Source organism: Chelonoidis abingdonii, chromosome 5 (assembly GCF_003597395.2).
Source record: "Chelonoidis abingdonii isolate Lonesome George chromosome 5, CheloAbing_2.0, whole genome shotgun sequence".
Classification (NCBI taxonomy): Eukaryota; Metazoa; Chordata; order Testudines; family Testudinidae; genus Chelonoidis; species Chelonoidis abingdonii.
The window spans coordinates 144,689,603-144,707,445 of record NC_133773.1 but is presented as its reverse complement, the minus strand read 5'-3'; the positions used below and the strand labels follow the sequence as shown (position 1 = coordinate 144,707,445).

General features: G+C 50.6%; 1 protein-coding gene across 1 annotated transcript in view; it reads left to right on the top strand.

Moving 5' to 3' along the window:
* The window catches only part of LOC116814667 (shootin-1-like), a 47,872-nt gene that overhangs the window by 16,774 nt on the left and 13,255 nt on the right, over positions 1 to 17,843 (top strand). Inside the window, exons 4-9 of the mRNA XM_032762430.2 lie at positions 5,281 to 5,375; positions 6,609 to 6,765; positions 11,927 to 12,024; positions 13,269 to 13,350; positions 16,535 to 16,629; positions 17,623 to 17,769. Of these exons, the coding sequence (XP_032618321.2) occupies positions 5,281 to 5,375; positions 6,609 to 6,765; positions 11,927 to 12,024; positions 13,269 to 13,350; positions 16,535 to 16,629; positions 17,623 to 17,769 (674 nt within the window). The remainder of the gene's footprint in view (positions 1 to 5,280; positions 5,376 to 6,608; positions 6,766 to 11,926; positions 12,025 to 13,268; positions 13,351 to 16,534; positions 16,630 to 17,622; positions 17,770 to 17,843) is intronic.

Sequence of the window (17,843 nt, the reverse complement as noted above, 5' to 3'; positions counted from 1 at the left end):
CATGCTGGTACCTCCCCCTGAGTGGGCAAACAGCCCTCTCTGGCCAGTAGGGATCCCCCATCATCCTGCTCGCTCCCAGGGATAGATAAAGCATGTGGGCTCCAAACATGTCGCAAGCTGACTTCTTGTGTGAGTGAGGGATGCTGCCCCCGGTGACTGGGACCACGGGAAGGGCGATAAACCCGCTATCGGCAGCAGCTAACGAAGCTGCTTTGTAACTCATGTCGGTGACTCCGGGGTCCTGGTCACCTCCTGGCCTGTTGAGTGACATATCGAACTAAAGGGCGGTGGTAGATACAGGACTTGAGTCTGTTGTGGTGGGGAGTGCGGGGTGCTGACGGGCTGGTGAGAACAGAAAGATTGTTCTTGGGGTGGTCCTAGGTCTGGAAGCCCCAATCACATACATCTGGCTGAGAGATGACCCCTGCCCCAAAGGATTTACAGTCCAAGCCCCCAAAGTCAGGGAGGGTTTCTTCACCTGTGTGAACAGGTGAGCAGAACCGGATCAAGCCGCAAGTGTCAGGTCAAGCTGTGGTTGTGCCCCAGGGGCTGGGCATATTTTGCTTTGGGCCCATCTGTAACTGCCAAGTGTAAGACACAACCCCACTGGCATTGGGCTGCAGGATACCAGGCCAGGAAGGGTGGCCTCTGGGCTAGTTCTAAGGGCAGGTGAGCAGGGCATTTGTCCTGGGTACCAACTTCCAGGGGGGAAGGCATAGCACTCGCCTTTTTTTTTTTTTGGCTCAGCTCTGATTGGCTGGCCTTTTTTGCTTAGCTACTGGGGTGCTGAAGCCATTTTCCACCTGGCTAGCAAAACAGCTAGGGATGCTCCGGGATGGCTAGCAGGTAGGGTGCTGGACTAGGACTCTACAGACCTGGAGTGACAGGGCCAGTGGTGGCCCGGGACATTTTTGACAGATGAGGTACACATCACAAAATAGTCATTTCTACTCCCACCCAATTTATAATTGGATAGCTATTACTATAAGACGATTTTTAAATACATGGAAAAGAACCATAAGAATGGCCAGGTTGGGTCAGATCAGTGATCCATCTAGCCCAGTCTCCTGTCTTCCGACAGCGGCCAATACCAGGTGCCCCAGAGGGAATGAACAGAACAGGTAATCATCAAGTGATCCATCCCTAAATTAAATCTCTTTATAGAGAAAGAAGAAGAGCAATTCCAAGTAAACAAAAATAGTTTACAAGTCCCAAGATTTTCATAATAATTTAAATATCGGCTTTGGTTAAAGTCCTAAACATAAATTGACATTATTCAGCTAATGTCATATGCCTCTGCTTCAATTGAGTCTGCATTCAAATAACAGATTGCCGTTGCTATGTCACTGTAATATACCCCCATCAATTAAAAACAAAGCAACATTAGCACTAAAAAAAATGTGTGTATAATTGATCAGCAAATCAGAACCTGAAAATCACATACTGTTTAATGGAATATTCCCTATAAAGGCACAAATATGGTATCAAAATTCATGAGTTCAAAAATTTCAAAACAAACAAGCCAGTTTGTCCTGGCATGGCCAGAAATTGAGTTATACATCCAGTAAGAGAGATGGAAGCTTATCGAATTGATAGTGGAGATCAGTCTGCCTTTCTCTATTTGAGACAAAGCATGCAATAACATCATTGGACACAGTGCAACGTTGTACGTAGCTGTGATGCTCTGAGCACATTTCCCAGACCTGAAGAAGAGCTCTTTGTAGGTCGAAAGTTTGTCTCCGTCACCACCAGAAGTTGGTGCAATAAAAGATATTCCCTGCCCCACCTTGTCTGATCATAGAGAACATCGGTGATGCTGAAGATATTACTGTAGGAGTATGCCAAGAACAGAAACTAGAAGTTGTTTAATTTTGCAAGGCATCCCATAGCATGTCGCTGAGATTCTCCCTCCCAACCACAGGCACTGAACATCTCCTGAAACACTTTGCCCGGTTTCTTGCTTTCCAAGACCTTGACATGTAGATTCTGCAGTTGAACTGCACCCAGGTTGCTAGAGCATGTGAAAAATATGGAGAAGCCTTGCAAGGTTGCAAAAAAGCCACAGGTTTCTTTAATACACTGTGCCTCTTACTGGAGAACTAGATTTAATCTGTGTGCAAAACAGTGCACAAACAATTAATTAGGGTGTTCAGACCTCCCAGCTCACCAGCCCGCACTCCAGTGCCATAATACAACTGATACAGAAGTTTTGTAGTTGTATTCTAATATCACTGAATTCGCAACCTGTGTCAAAGCACCTGCATTTTGATCTGAGCTGGCATCTTTAAAACCCATGAGCATCTCTTGTGTTTGCCTCTTCTTGTCCATGGAGCACAAGTGAAAGCTGGCTTAAATGAGGAAACTTTCTTGTTTTGTCTACCTCACAAGTGAAAAAGCTGCACTCTTCAATCTCCCGTCAATATAGGATGTTACTTCTTCAGCTGTGCATTCGATCAATTAATCCTAAATTGTCTTTCTTAGGTTAGAAAAAATGGATACATTGTTTTGCCAATAAGCCTTCGACCCCTTTTTGTGACAAAAAGCAATACTTAAAATGTTCCTTGAACTTACCCTGGCTGACAGATTGGCCACATAATGCAAGTTCTTGACAATTGAAATATCAGCCGGTTGCTTCAAAATCTCTCTGTTCTTCCAGAGTTTCTGGTTATGCTCTAAGACAGCAGGAGACCTTTGCTCACATCCATAGAAGTGCTCTCCTGCTCTAAGCATTTCAAGGGAAACGTCACTTGTAGCATGCTTGTGTGATGAGCCATGTGGAGATGTACTTTGTGACAGATTTTTCAAGTCACAGGTGCCTTTGTTAGCCCAAATGGTTACTTTAGCTGAAAGAAGCAAATAGAAGAAGCAACAATATAATATGTTACTCCCAGTACTGCCTGTTAACCATTTCTGGATGCAGGACCAGATGTCTGAAATTGCCGCATTCTTTTCCCATCTTTCTTCAAAACTTCCAGGGCTGGTGTTATTTTTGCCTTCCTTACTGATTGAACGTCACTCTTCTTGAGATCTTAATGGAAATCCTCTTTTTCTCAGGTCTCGCACAACATCAGAGCTCTTACTGAAACGTTTAACATCTCACCAATTCCAAATATATGTCACCAACTCCTGAACTGGCCTTAACAGCTACAATCCTGCCATGGCCTCACCAAGCAGTGGTTACCACAGCAAGTCCCTTATAAAGTGATGCTAGGGGATGGGGATGAACTGGTAACAATTCTGGTAACAAGGCAGCTTTTTGAGGCACAGCGATGGGGTGTCTACCCCACACAGGTGTAGAGGGGGCTAATTCCAGGAGTGAGCTGTGAAGATGAGTCCTCGGAGCACCTTGGGCGCTGGAGGGAGCAAGAGTCAGTCAGTCATGGCTTGGAGCTCAAGGCGGGAGGACTGGATTCCTAAGAGGTGGACAGAATCTAGCACCATGGACAGAGCAGTTGCTGGCAGGGATTGGCGAGAGCCAGAAGGAGCTCCCAACTGGCTGCCAGAACTGATATGATGAGGCCTTGAGGTGAGGGTGAAGAAGGTGCTGGGGCTGTGGTGAAGTGGCCCAGGGAAATCTACTGAACAGTTGGAGGGGACGTAGCATGTGGTTACCATCTGCAGGGTCCCTGGGTTGGGACCCAAAGTGGGGGGGGACCAGGTCCCCCCCATTCACCCCGGAGAAGTGGCCTGATGAACAGACTGCGAGTCATGAAGAGGATGTTGCGGTTCCTGGAGTGACAGTGTGCAGACCGCGAACGGGAGTCGGTCTTGAGCTAATCCCTGCAGCAACCAGAAAGAGCCACAAGTCCGGCGGTGAGTGGTGCGCCTCATGACAACGTGCGGGAGAATGAAGTCTCACAATCGCCCCTATATTAGGGGAGGTAAGTGGCTGGGTGAATGGACCGTGAGGTACTGACCCCCGGAAGGGAAACACAGGCACTGACATGAAGAGAATGCAGCAGTTCCTAGAGCGACTGCCGATGGAGGTGGAGTCAGTGTGACGGGGTCCATGCTGCGGACAGGAGGGTGTCGTCCTTCAGCTAATCCCCAGGAATGACCAGGAGAAGGTGCCAGTTCAGCAGTGAGCAGTGCGCCCTTGACAGAATCTATTAGCTATGGCAAGATTTGAGTCCACCCAGCACTACATTCTTCAGACTTTTGGGTGTTGCTGGAGAAAGTGAGCTGTGACTGATTTAAATCGAAACAAAAGTCCACAAGAAGCACTTTTGTTAACTCATTTAATGTGTACGTGCTTACCTGTCCTTCAGTTATCAGCTAAATAAAAAGGAACATGAAAACTTCTTCTGCAACTTTTGGGAATTCTTGGCTAACCTGGGCCTCACTTGTCTAAGCTGACACTCCTGGGGTCAGTTGCTGGCTTTGTCACAGGCCTTGGGCTACTTTGCTCTGGGCCTTAACTCCCTCTGGCCTTACTGGGGTCTATAAAATCATGGCTGGTGTGGAGAGAGTAAATAAGGAAGTGTGATTTACTCCTCCTCATAACATGAACTAGGGGTCACCCAATGAAATTAATAGGCAGCAGGTTAATTACAAACAAAAGGAAGTATTTCTTCACACAACGCACAGTCAGCCTGTGGAACTCTTTGCCATGGGATGTTGTGAAGGCCAAGACTATAACAGGTTTCAAAAAAGAATTAGACAAGGTCATGGCTGATAGGTCCATCAGTGGCTATTAGCCAGGATGGGCAGGGATGGTGTCCCTACCCTCTGTTTGCCAGAATCTGGGAAGAGGTGACAGGGGATGGATCATTTGATGATTCCCTGTTCTGTACATTCCCTCTGGGGCATCTGGCATTGGCCACTGTTAGAAGACAGGACACTGGGCTAGATGGACCTTTGGTCTGACCCACTCTGACCATTCTTATGAGTTTATCTGGAGCTCAGCAGACCCCTTAGCCCAGCTTTTTCAATGTGAACAATCCAGTTTGACCCAGGATCTGGGTCTCCAACTTTTGCTGACTTACATTAAATTGTTTATGAGACAAAGGGGGACTTGTGCACTGGGCCCTGGCACTGGCCACTGTCAGAAGACAGGATACTGGGCTAGATGGACCTTTGGTCTGACCCAGTATGGCCAGTTCTTATGTTTTTAGTACTGGGAAAATTCCATGAATGAGTGTGGGGCTGTAGTGATGGGGGCTAGAGCCAGAGCCCTGAAGGCAGGCTGTGTGGAGGGAGCGCTCTGTTAAGAGCCCTGTGTTGAAGGTGGAGCGGGGTGCTTGAATCCTGCCTCTGCCAGCTTCCCCTTCTCATTTGCAGCTTCGCAGAGGCTGCTGGCAGAGCTCTCGGCGCTGGAGGTGGAGTATGAAATTGAAATATCGTGTCGCAAACAAGCCGAAGTCTACGCTGCCCAGGTAAGGCCCAGGGAGCTGCAAGGGCAGCATTAGCCAGCTGCCAGTCCTTGCTCCCCAGCACAGGGCCAAAGCAGGCAGGGGAGGGGAAGCACTACTCAGCAGCAGTTACACCACGCCTCAAAGTGATCCCTGCCTGCCTCCCAGGGCTGTCAGACCCAGTGTTAGGGCTACTTGAAAACTGTCCAGCTAAACTGGGCTTTCCACAAGATGAAATGGTTTGAAAAGAGTGGAAAACACAATTTTTTCGCTGAAAAACCACACACCCCCAACATTTATTTGGCAGTGTTGCCACAGCACCTCATGGGAGTTGTAGCTCCTGTGCCTCATGTGCTCATTCTTGTCTATAGGCTGGGCTCCTCATCTGGACTACATCTCCCATGATGCACCATGTCCCAGGACTCCCTGAGAGGGGAGATTATGTTGCATTATGGGAGATGTAGTCTGACCAGGGAGCCTGGCCTATAGAGGCAAATGTGAACATGAAGCAACTGAACTACAGCTCCCATGAGGCACTGTGGCAGATTGCCAAATCTACATATTTGTGTTTGGCTGAAATCTTTCTGGAATTCAAATTTTTGCTGAATAGTTACAATTTTCCAAATTAAAATCCTCACCAAGAAAATGAAATTTTCTTAATTTTCATCAGTTTTCCTTGGGGAAATTTTACAACTAGCTATACTTTATGATGCAATTATTATCACTGTCTGCAGTGTAAGCATCATGGGACACCTGGCAAGGGGATAAAGGGAAACAAATGAGAGAAAAATTGTTGGCATTGAAATGTAGCCAGTTCAAAAGTGAGAGGGGGAAATATGTGTCACGAAATGTACAGTTGGCTTGTGGAACTCATTGCCACAAGAAATTATTGAGGCCAAGAGCTTAGCGGGATTCAGAAAGGGACTGGTCAGCTATGTGGATAAAGAGAACATCCAGAGTTGTCATAATAAACACTAAAAATGTAACCATGGGTTTCAGAACAGAGTTGCATGGTATAAGGAGACAATAACTATAACATGCTAAAAAGAAACTTTCCTTTCCTGTGAAGCAGCTGGCACTGACCACTGTCAGAGACAGGTTCCTGGGTTAGATGGTCCTTGTTCTGATCCATTCTGGCCTATCCTCCCATTTTCTCTGGGTGTAAGAGCCGCTCCGGGTTCTATGTCCAGCAACCTCCCTGCACTCTGCCTCAGTTCAAAGGGCTCTTGTCTGTTCTTCTTGCATCTTGGTGGGTAGGTGAACAGGGAGAACAAAAAGCTGAAGCGGATCAGTGTGGCACTGCTGCCCATGTTGAACCAGCTTCCCGAGGATGTGCTGAGTCTGGCCACTGAAGAAGACTCCTCCTCCGACCCAAGCCGAGATCCAGCATATCTGTACCTGCAGCAGATCAAAGGTGAGTCATGCGCATCTGCCCCGGGGTCCCAGACCGAGGCTTGGAAACAACCAGAGAAGAGGCTCTCCTCTAGGAATCCATTCCAGGTGCTTACACTGAGCTGGTGCTGGGATGGGGTTTGGGCATTTAGCTAGAGCTGTGGGGCAGAGGAGAAACGTCATGGCTTACCTGACTTTAGACGTTACAGTGCAGACATCTGGAGATCCATACCTAGGGAGTGGTGTGAGGGGTATTCCAGGACTTAATTAATCTGAATCCAGTTTTTAAACTTGGATGCTAATATAAGGTCTTTCACTTTGCCATTGAGACACCCAGATGCCAATTTGGAGCCCTGTTATTGTTATAAGTTATTGCTTGTGTTACCATAGTGCTTAGGACTGTGGCTCTCAACCTTTCCAGATGACTGTCTCCCTTTCAGGAGCCTGATTTGTCTTGTGTAGCCCCAAGTTCCACCTCACTTTAAAACGACTTGCTCATAAAATCAGACGTAAAAATACCGAAGTGTCCCAGCCACACTAGTACTGAAAAATTGCTGACTTCCTCATGTGACGATGTGGTTCTGGCGGGACCCAACTGAGAGTGCCAAATCAGGACCAATTGCTCAAACAGGGCAGTCACAGCCCTAGGCTGGGGTTTCTCCACCTCTAAGGCAAACCAAACCAGCCAGCACAACTTCAGCGGCTGTCACCCTCTGGCTAACCGCAAGTCACACAAGCAATTTCCTTAGACACTCCAGTCCTCCAGTTCACACCAGTCCCACGTCCTGGGATGAATGGTTATAAAACCAACACCCAGTGAAGAAAAAGGTTCTCTCGATCCCCGGATCAGCCCAGCCCAGGTCAATTGATGTTTATTAGAGAATATTTAAATTAGGAATGATACACAGAGTTTGGCATGTCAGTCATTAGTCATCGGGGGCAACTTAGCGTATGGGGGGACGCTGGTATTTGGTTATGGGTGCATATGTACATCCAGTCTGTAATGTCCAATGCGGGAGGTGTGTCTGGGAGTGGGTCAAGTATAGTAGGGGCAGTGAGTAATCACTCCTCTATGGGTTACACATAGTCATGATTAGAGCAGCGCGGGTAATGGGGGACAGGGTGACCCTCACGAGTGGAATCTATACCCTCAGATATTTACCCACAAATCACGCTGTTGCCAATCCTTTAGGAATCTAAAATCTAAAGGTTTATTCATAAAAGGAAAGTAAGGTGAGAGCTAGAATTGGTTAAATGGATCATTACTACAGTAATGGCAAGTTCTTGGTTCGGCTTGTAGCAGTGATGAAGTTAAACTGTAGGTTTAAATCCAGTTTTGGAGAACATCCCCCGCTGGGATGGGTCTTCAGTCTTTGTGCAGAGCTTCAGATTGTAGCAAACGTCCTCGAGGTAGACAGAGAGTGAAGACAAATGGAGATGAGGCTTTGCCTTATATGACTTTTCCAGGTGTAAGAACACTCCTTTGTTCCTACTGTGGAAGTTACAGCAAAATGGAGTTTGCAGTCACATGAGCAGTTCTGCATAACCTTGCTAGTCACAAGCTATTCGCCTCCTCTCAATGGGTCAATTGTGTAGGTGATGGTCCTTAATGGGCCATCAAACAGGCTAAGCTGAGCTGACACCAGCTTGTCTGGGACTTTTTCCAGTAACACAGAACAAGTTTGAAATACAGACAACACACAGCCAATATTCATAACTTCAACTACAGAAATGATACAGACAAACAGACAGCATAATTATAACCAGTAACCCGTAACCTGGTCTTAGACACCTTATATGACCCCCTTTACATAGAATTTGGTGCCACTACAGAACCTTGGTTGCAACCCATGTTCTATATGGTCCCAGTTTATATTAATAACGTCACACCTCATTTTTACCATCTAGTTATAAAATAAATCAATTGGAATATAAATCTTGCACTTACATGTCAGTATATCATATAGAGAGCAGTATAAACAAGTCATTGACTGTCTGAAATCTTAGTTTGTACTGACTTCGCTGGTGCTTTTGATGTAGTCTTTTGTCCAGCTAGGCATATCTCTAGAGGAGTTGATGTCCCCACTGGGAGAGCTCTGCCTGCCTCCAGGGATACGCACACCCTGGTTGAAAACCACTGACCGACCTTGGCATGGTTGTTGTGTTAGAGTTGGGGGGGGGTCTCAAGCCCGGCACAAGATAAGTTAAGGACACCCATGTTCACTTTTACAACAATCAACCCTTCAGTGAGGTTTGGATTCTAGTGTCACGTTATGGCTGGCGACTCCGCCATTCAAATCTTTTTACCCTTTTACTTAAGACACAGAAAGAGAGAGGACAACAGTTAAAGCCCTTGAAACATAAAGCCTAGCGTAAGACTTTGATTGTAACAATTTCCCTTATTCCCCGTCTAGAGAGGTTTTCATAGGACGAACATCCGGTTTGACAGGCTTTTCTATGGCACAGACGGGCTGGCCCCATGAAGAGGGAGCAGACTCAGTCCACCTGTGCCTGGTTAATTGCTTTCTAAGGGGACTGGAGATATAAAGGGTCAGGTGGCAGCTGGGAAAGGACACAGGAAGGAGCAGATGGGGCTGACAGAAAGGCCAGAGAGCAGACGAGCTAGGTGCCTGGCTAGCTGCCAGCATTCCCCCCGGGGAGGAGTTATGGGGAGCAGCCGGGTGGAGAGCTGGGAAAGCTCAGGGCCAAGAGGTCAGCGGAGGGACATCTGCCTGCTGATGTCCTTGAACCCAGGGCAACGGAAGGTCCAATAAGGGAATAATCCTGTGGTTGGGGAGAACTCAGGAGGGGCTAAGAACATAACCCAGCCTGGGCAGAGCTTGGTTACTTCCCATTTTTGTTAAGTCCTGGGTGGGTGGATGCTGCTTACTTTGTGCGTTTCATTTGGGCTTTGGGTTTGGGTAGGGGCCGTCTGAGAACCCGCTTCTCCAACTGAAGACGGAGGTGGAAGAAGAGCCAAACTTTGTATTATGGTGATGGTCTTTAGACTTTTGACTTTTGAGGGGTTAGTTGGAAGCATTTGTGTTAATAAACTGGCCTGTAGCAAGGACATGATTGAACTAAAGAGCGAATATGGACTTTGAGAAACTTTACGATGGGGAAACTGAGGAAAGAGAAGGCATAAGAGATGACACATGAAGGACGGGGTGAGAGCAGGAACCTCGTCTACCATCCCAGGAGCTGTTGATGATTTAGCCAAAGCCGGTGGAGGAGGCGATCTCATCTGATTGGCTCTCTCTAGCCTGATCTCGTCAGGAGGCCTTGCAGGACCAGGATAATGAAAGCTCAGTGGTGTCGTGGTGCATCCTGGGAGATGGTGGCGGTGGAAGCACTGATGATGAAGCTGGCTCCTTCCAGTCTACGTCCCCTTGCTCCCACCGAGTGACTCCCCACCCCCAATGAACAATGGCCTGGCAGGGACACAGCCGCACCCCGTTAACAGGGATCAGTTGAAACACGTCAGTTTTCAGCTAGTCACATGTTTCCCCAGCTCAGGGATTGTTCAGCTTGTTGCCATGCCAACCTGTGAGTTTGTCACGCAATGCACAGTCAAGCTGTGGAACTCCTTGCCAGAGGATGTTGTGAAGTCCTGTGGGGGGAGGGACAGCGAGGTTGTGAGTTCAATCCTTGAGGGGGCCGCTTAGGGATCCAGGGCAAAAATCAGTACTTGGTCCTGCTAGTGAAGGCAGGGGGCTGGACTCAATGACCTTTCAGAGTCCCTTCTAGCTCTGATGAGATAGATATAGCTCCATATATTATAAGAAAGTTCAAAAAAAGAACTAGATAAGTTCATGGAGGACAGGTCTACCAATGGACAGGGATGGTGTCCCTAGCCTCTGTTTGCCAGAAGCTGGGAATGGGCAACAGGGGTGGGATCACTTGATGATTCCCTATTCTGTTCATTCCCTATGGGGCACCTGGCATTGGCCAGTGTTGGAAGACAGGATATTGGGCTGGATTGGCCTTTGGTTTGACCCACTCCAGCCATTCTTATGAGTTTACCTGGAGTTCAGCAGACCCCTTAGCCCAGCTTTTTCAATGTGAACAATCCAGTTTGACCCAGGCTCTGGGTCTTCAGCTTTTGCTGACTTACATAAAATTGTTTACAAGGCAGAGCAGGACTTGTGTACTGGGCCCTGACTCCAGTGGCCCAGTTGCTAAATCAGACTCCATTGGTGCACTTCAAGGAACCAAAGGGTTGAAATTCCAAGGGTAAAGGTGACCGAAAACCATAGCTGTGGATGCGTTTGGGCTAAGGGCATCTGTGCCTGTCTGACCCCAGGTGGGGGGCACTGAATGTGCCAACCACACAGAGAATGGAGTAGAAGGTACCTCGAGAGGCCAGGCTGAAATCCCGCCACAGGCTGGTAGAAGCTGTATGCAGCTGCTGGCTGTCTGGTGACTTATGGGCAATGAGTTGGTGGGTCTCATTCCAGTTCCTGGCAGGCAGTTGGACAAATCCCAAAACCCACCCTGGTGCTGGGGCACTGCTTAGAGAGGCTGAGGACAGCCTGGGCCATGGAAACTGACTTCTCTTCCTGTCCGAGAGGGGTTTTCTCCAGGTCACCAATGGGTGTGCGTCCATGACCTTCCACCAGGTCCATGGTGGTGCTTCTGTTAGCTGCTGGGTGTGACCTGCAGTCGCCAGAGCTGCCAGGATGGCACCTTTCCCCTGGAACACGGAAATGCTTGGAGGAACCTACGGCCTATCTCCCTACCAGGCACCATTCATACGCCCCTCTCTCCCCCTCACAGCCCTGCCCCCTTAAGCCCTGTGTGGCCCCACACGTCCTCTCCCTTCACAAAGTTCAGAGATGACTAGGATGACTTTGCTTTGGAGGCAGCATACTCTAGTGGATAAAGTAATGACATGGGTGCTTAGTGAGCTCAGGCAAGTCACCACCCTGCTCTGTGCCTCAGTTTCCCATTTGTCAAACCGGGTGGGTGCTAGTGACCCACCTTCCTGAGAGTGGTGGATGAAAAGCACACTAGGAGAGCTATGGTCTGAAGCACATGCCCTGCCCTTGACAGAGAGCAAGGGCCTGTAGACACAGAGCGGATCTCACCCTCCATTCACGCCTGACTGCCTTAGGCCCAGAGTCTGTTGCATGAAGCAAGGAGGGAGAAGCCGCCTCATTTTATTTCCCTTCCTCTGGCTCCAGATTTGCAGGAAAAGGTTTCCAGGCTGCTGGGGGAGAAGAAGGAGCTCACCATCCAAGTGCAGGACCTGCAGAGCCAGATCAGAGAGCTCGGGAACCAGGTATGGTGCCAACGCTGGATCCTCCTTGGCATTCTGCTTGACTGTGGTGCTCGCTGAGCTCGGCTGCTGCTGCGCTCAGACCACCGCTCCCCTCGCTGACGCCTCTCATTACCTTGTGCTCCCCTGTCTGTCGCTGCCTGTTGTCTGTAGCCTGACATGCTGATTGTAAGTTCGCAAGGGCAGGGGCTGTCTCTTCACACTGTGTCTACACGGTGAGGTGCTCAGTGGTACCATAATCCAAATCAATAATCAGTGCACAGGTGGCGGGCTGAGCTGATGCATGCTGCTGGCCCCATCACTATCTGGGGAATGCCCAGGCCTGGCTCCCCTTTCACTCACCCTAGAGTCAGTCCCATATAGCTCCCCTGAGCTCAACGGGTTTGCACTGGTGTATGTCAGAAAATAAAGGCTGAATTCCTCCCTGGCCTTGGCTCAGAGCCCCAGGGGGCTGGCAGATTCCTCCTTTGTGTGTCCCCAATGCTGGGGCTGCCCAGGGCAACTCCCCTTCACCACAGTATAGAGCATCCTGAGGGCTGCCCTGAATTGCACTCGGCTGCCCATGGCCTGTACGGGCCACTGCTGCATCTGGGAATAGCCAGACTGCAGCAGAGCTCCGGCTCGCCCCTGGGGGTGACGTGGAGCCACCTACGCTGGCTCCATACCTGCTGGGGATCCCCCTCCACCAGGGCTAGTCCCCAGGGGCCAGGTCGAGCTGGCTGAAGGCCCATGGATGCTGGCAGTTGCTCAGTCTAAGCCACTGGCTTTGGCCAGCACAAGCCAGCAGCAGACGCTTTTCACAGAGAGAACTTTTCTCTTAGGGGCAGAGTGATGGCTTCATTATCACCGCTAATGGCGGAGGGTTTGACACAGACCATCCCTGAGCGCCAGCCCCTTAGAGCCCAGTACGGAGCTCACTTCATGCCACCCTCAGCCGAGTCAGCCTTCAACCTGCCTTAGGAATCTGGTGCAGTTACAGGCCTTCCCGGTGCCTGACTGTCCTCACAGCTCTTTGGGTGCAGATTCCCTGGACGTCTAAGCCAGGGAGGCAGGGGGGAGCCTGCCAGATCCAAAGGCCTCTCTGTGCACAGCCACCTACCCTCCCCTGGGGTGAACGCTGCCCTCTCATAGGTGCCGGGGTTGGATCAAGCCCAGGATCTGCTCAAGCCCACGGGCCACTGAGGTCAATGGGGCTGAATTTGGTGCAAATAAAGAACCAGCTGCAAACACCGGGTGTCCCACTGCAGGTGGAAGAGGAGAGAGCAGAGAGGCAGTCCCTGCAGGCCGCCATGGACCGGAGTCACAAGGCCCTGAAGCAGTACAAGAGAGGTGAGTCCGCTGCACAGTCGTGGACAGAACTGCCATGTTTTCAGTGAAACACTGGCCTTCCTGCCACACGGACAAGTTTCCCAAACCGTTTTTTGTTTAAATTTTCCTTTTGTTGTCCAGTGAAACTAATGATTGAAAACTTTAGCCATTTTGTTTGTTTTTTTTCTTTGTTTTTCAGTTTAGCATTTTTCCTTTTTTCCTCCCCCTTTTCCATGCCAAAAGGGGGGGAAGAAAAACCAGAGAAACATGAAAAAACATATCACCCTCCCCCCCAAAAAGATGAATCAGAACATTTTCAAAAATTAATATTTTCAGTGTGAGGTTTTCTCACAGAAAAAAACCCACCTGGGAAGTGGGAACTGGGCCTTTTGGAAACCGGTGGAATGAAAATCCAGTTCTGAATTTTCGAAATGTTTCATGAACATTTGCCCCCATTTTCCAAGCCCAGGTCACTGAGCACGACTTGGGCCAGGTCCATCCCAGCTGATGAAGTTTCCTGTGGCCCTGCTCCCATGTGGGTTTTTTCCTTTCTGCGTCTTGTCCCCTCTGCTTGCTCCTCGTGTCCCATTCACTGGCTGGCTCATTCCCAAAGCTCGGCTGGAACTTGGGGGGTGGAGGGGTGAGATCAGTGGGTTTATTTTGATGAGTACCTAGACGTTTAGCTGTTGTGCTCCAAATACCTTCTCCAAAGCACCTGTGTGACTGTGAACCACACGTCCCATCGAGCACCTGATGAAAATCCATTGCTAGAACTCCTGTCTGAACCCATCCAAGAACCTACCTATAGGACTTATCGTCTTCCCATGGCCCCTGTGAGGTAGGGCAGTGTTGTTACCCATTGTTCAGGCACAGAGAGAGTCAAGTGATGGCTACGTTGCAGCAGGAGGTGTAATCTCCAGCTCAAGTAGATATACCTGCGCTAGCTCTGATAGCTGAAAGTCTCACCTAACTCCAGGAGCTGGGGCTTCACCCCTCCAAATATCCTGCGAGTCAGGATGCCGGCAGGAGAGCTGGCAGCCCTGCAGCAGTGAGGGCTGCAGATCAGGGCTGAGGGGCATCAGCTGAGCTGGTCGTGCTATCGCTCCCTGTTACATTCAACCCGCATTGTGTTTATTGCGGCCACGCAAGGGACACACCCTTGGAATCGGCCTGGCCATGGCTGGGGTGGGGTGGGGTTGGGAACTGGTCAAAGGGGAGCAGGGAGCTTATTGGGGGGTAGAGTCTTGGGGTATGTCTACACTATGAAATTAGGTTGAATTTATAGAAGTCGGTTATTTAGAAATTGTTTTTAAACAAATATCAGAGGGGTAGCCATGTTAGTCTGGATCTGCAAAAGCAGCAAAGAGTCCTGTGGCACCTTATAGACTAACAGACGTCTGTTAGTCTATAAGGTGCCACAGGACTCTTTGCTGCTGTTTTTACACAGTCGATTGTGTGTGTCCCCACACAAAATGTTCCAAGTGCATTAAGTCGGAGGAGTGCGTCCACAGTACCGAGGCTAGCGTCGACTTCCAGAGCGTTGCACTGTGGGTAGCTGTGAGTAGCTATCCCACGGTTCCCACAGTCTCCACCACACATTGGAATTCTGGGTTGAGATCCCAATGCCTGATGGGGCAAAAACAGTGTCGTGGGTGGTTCTGGGTACATGTCATCAGGCCGCACTCTCCCTCCCTCCGTGAAAGCAACAGCAGACAATTGTTTCACGCCTTTCTTTCCTGGGTTACCTGAGCAGATGCCATACCACGGCAAGCATGGAGCCCACTCAGCTCCATCACCCTAAGTCTCCTGGGTGCTGCTGGCAGACACGGTACTGCAGTGCTACACAGCAGCTCCTCGTTGCCTTTTGGCAGCAGACGGTGCATTATGATTGGTAGCCATCGTCATCATGTTCCTGGGTGCTCTTTTCACCGACCTCAGCGAGATCAGTCAGGGGCACCTTGGCAGACATGGGAGTGACTCAGCCAGGTCATTCCCATCTTCTGCCGAGCACCCAGGAGATGATGATGGCTAGCACTCATACTGCACCATCTTCTGCCAAGCACCCAGGAGATGATGATGGCTAGCACTCATACTGTACCATCTTCTGGTGAGCAGCCAGGAGATGATGATGGCTAGCAATCATAATGCAGCATCTTCTGCCGAGTACCCAGGAGAGGACGATGGCTTGCAATTGTACTGTGCTATCTGCTGCCAGCCTAAAATGTAAAAGATAGATGGATCAAAACAAGAAATTGACCCGATTTGTTTTGTGAAATCAACAGCCTGCTAAACCCAGGGTTTTGAGTTCAGTCTTTGAGGGGGCCATTCTGTGTGACAGTTGTTTGTGTTTCTCCTTGATGCAAAGCCACCCCTTTTGTTGATTTTAATTCCCTGTAAGCCATGTCGTCAGTTGCCCCACCCTCCGTAAGAGCAACGGCAGACAATTGTTTTGCGCAAAACCAGGCGAGGAGGCGACAGCAGCGTGGTGATGAGAGGGACATGGTCATAGACTTCTCACAAAGTAGGGGCCGGGCAACATGCCCTCGCAATGTGCATATCATACTGCAAACACGCTTGCCAAACAGGAAATGGAATTCAAAAGTTCATGGGCCTTTTCCTGTGTACCTGGCCAGTGCGTCTCAGTTGAGAGTACTGTCCAGAGCAGTCACAATGGAGCACTCTGGGATAGCTCCCGGAGGCCAATACCACTGAATTGTGTCCACACTACCCCATATTCGACCTGGCTAGGCCGATGTCAGCGCTAATCCCCTCGTTGGATTAAAGAGCCCTTTAAGTAAAAAAAAAAGGTTTCGTTGTGTGGACGGGTCCAGGGTTAAATTGAGGTAACGCTGCTAACTTCGACCTAAAGTCGTAGTGTAGACCAGGCCTTGGAGCAGGTCACTGTCAATCCAGTGAGGGCTGGGCAGTTGGACCAGGTCTAAGAGCTGCTGGTGTGTTACTGATCCTGCAGTTCTTACTCAGGCAAAGCTCCCAGTGACGGCGGTGGAATTTGTCCCGAGGGAGGAGAGCAGGATCAGTCCCTTCTCACTGCCCCAGCCCATGCGGGTGCTGCGCCTCTAGAAGCCAAGGGTTGAATTTGCCCCCCAGTGTCTCACGGAGCCGGCGATTGGTTGGTCAGTGCCGTGGCTGATGCCTCGGAGACACATGGGGAGAGGCTGAGTGACGGCTCTTCTTCCCCGGGCAGTGTCCCAGATGGTCGCTCAGGAGTACAGCGAGACCATGCAGCAGCTGGAGCTGGAGCAGGACCTGAGGCAGCACGCGGAGACCTTTGCCCACAAGGTACAGGATGGCGCGGGGGCAGCGATCTCCTGTGCAGGGGCTGCTGCGAGGACTGAAGAGGGAGAGGAGGAAGGTGTGTGGGGTAGGAGGAAAGGAGAACACCCCTTGGATCCTGCACCCAGCTCTGCTGATGCCCCTCAGTCCTGTCCTGCAGCCCCCCTGCTATCTCGGTCCTAGGCTCGCCTCCTCCACCCCTCTCCCCAGCGGGACTGATGCTCTTCAATCCTGTCCTGCAGCTCCCTGCTATCCCAGCCCTGGGCTCCAGTCCCTGCTCAAGCTGGCCCAGCAGGGCTGATGGAGACAGGCCCCGGCTCTCTCATCTGGAGCCAAGCTGGCCCGGCGAGGCTGACGGAGACAGGCCCCGGCTCCCTCACCTGGAGCCAAGGTGGCCCGGTGGGGCTGACGGAGACAGGCCTCGTCTCTCTTGGCTGGAGCCAAGCTGGCCAGGCGGGACTGACAGAGACAGCCCCGGCTCCCTGCCCCACAGCCGGGCTGGCCCGGCAGGGCTAACAGAGATAGGCCCCGACTCCCTGCCCCAGGGCTAACAGGAGTAAAAATACAAATTCCTGCGTCTCCAAGTGCCTGGCCCAGTGTGCACTGAAGTTAGCGGAAGCCTCCTATTGCCTGGAGTGGGCCGCGGGGCCCAGCACCTTCCACGCATTCCTCTCCAAGTGCTTCCCAATGGAAGCACCTTACAGATGCAGAGCGAGCCCCGGAGAGGAGAAGAGACTTGCCCAGGGTCACCTGGCTGGTCAGTGGCAGAGCCGGGAACAGCGCCTGGTGACTGCTCTGTTCCAAAAGCAGCAGAGAGTCACCTCACGTGCTGTAACGCCAGACGCCCCTGGGGGGCAGAGCTGGGAGGGGCCGTGGGAACAGCGGCGTCGATGCAGGCATTGAAGGACGGCTGGGTCTCTCTGCCAGTGGGCTGAGTTCAGCGGCGGATGCGGTACCCATGAGCCTTCTACTGAACCCACCCCAATCTCTTGGGCACAGATGCTGGTGAAGCAGAAGGAAGCCAACAGGCAGAGCATGATCCTGCTCCAGAACGTGGGCCCCAATGCCCAGCTGCTCCAGGCCCTGAACGAGGTGGCCAGCCTGACTGGGATGCTGGAGGAAGCCAAGCAGGAGCACCAGGAAAAGGTTAGAGACTGTCTCGGTAACCAGGGACAGGCTAGGCTTCCTCCACTCTCAGGCCAGGTCCCTGGGCTCCAGCC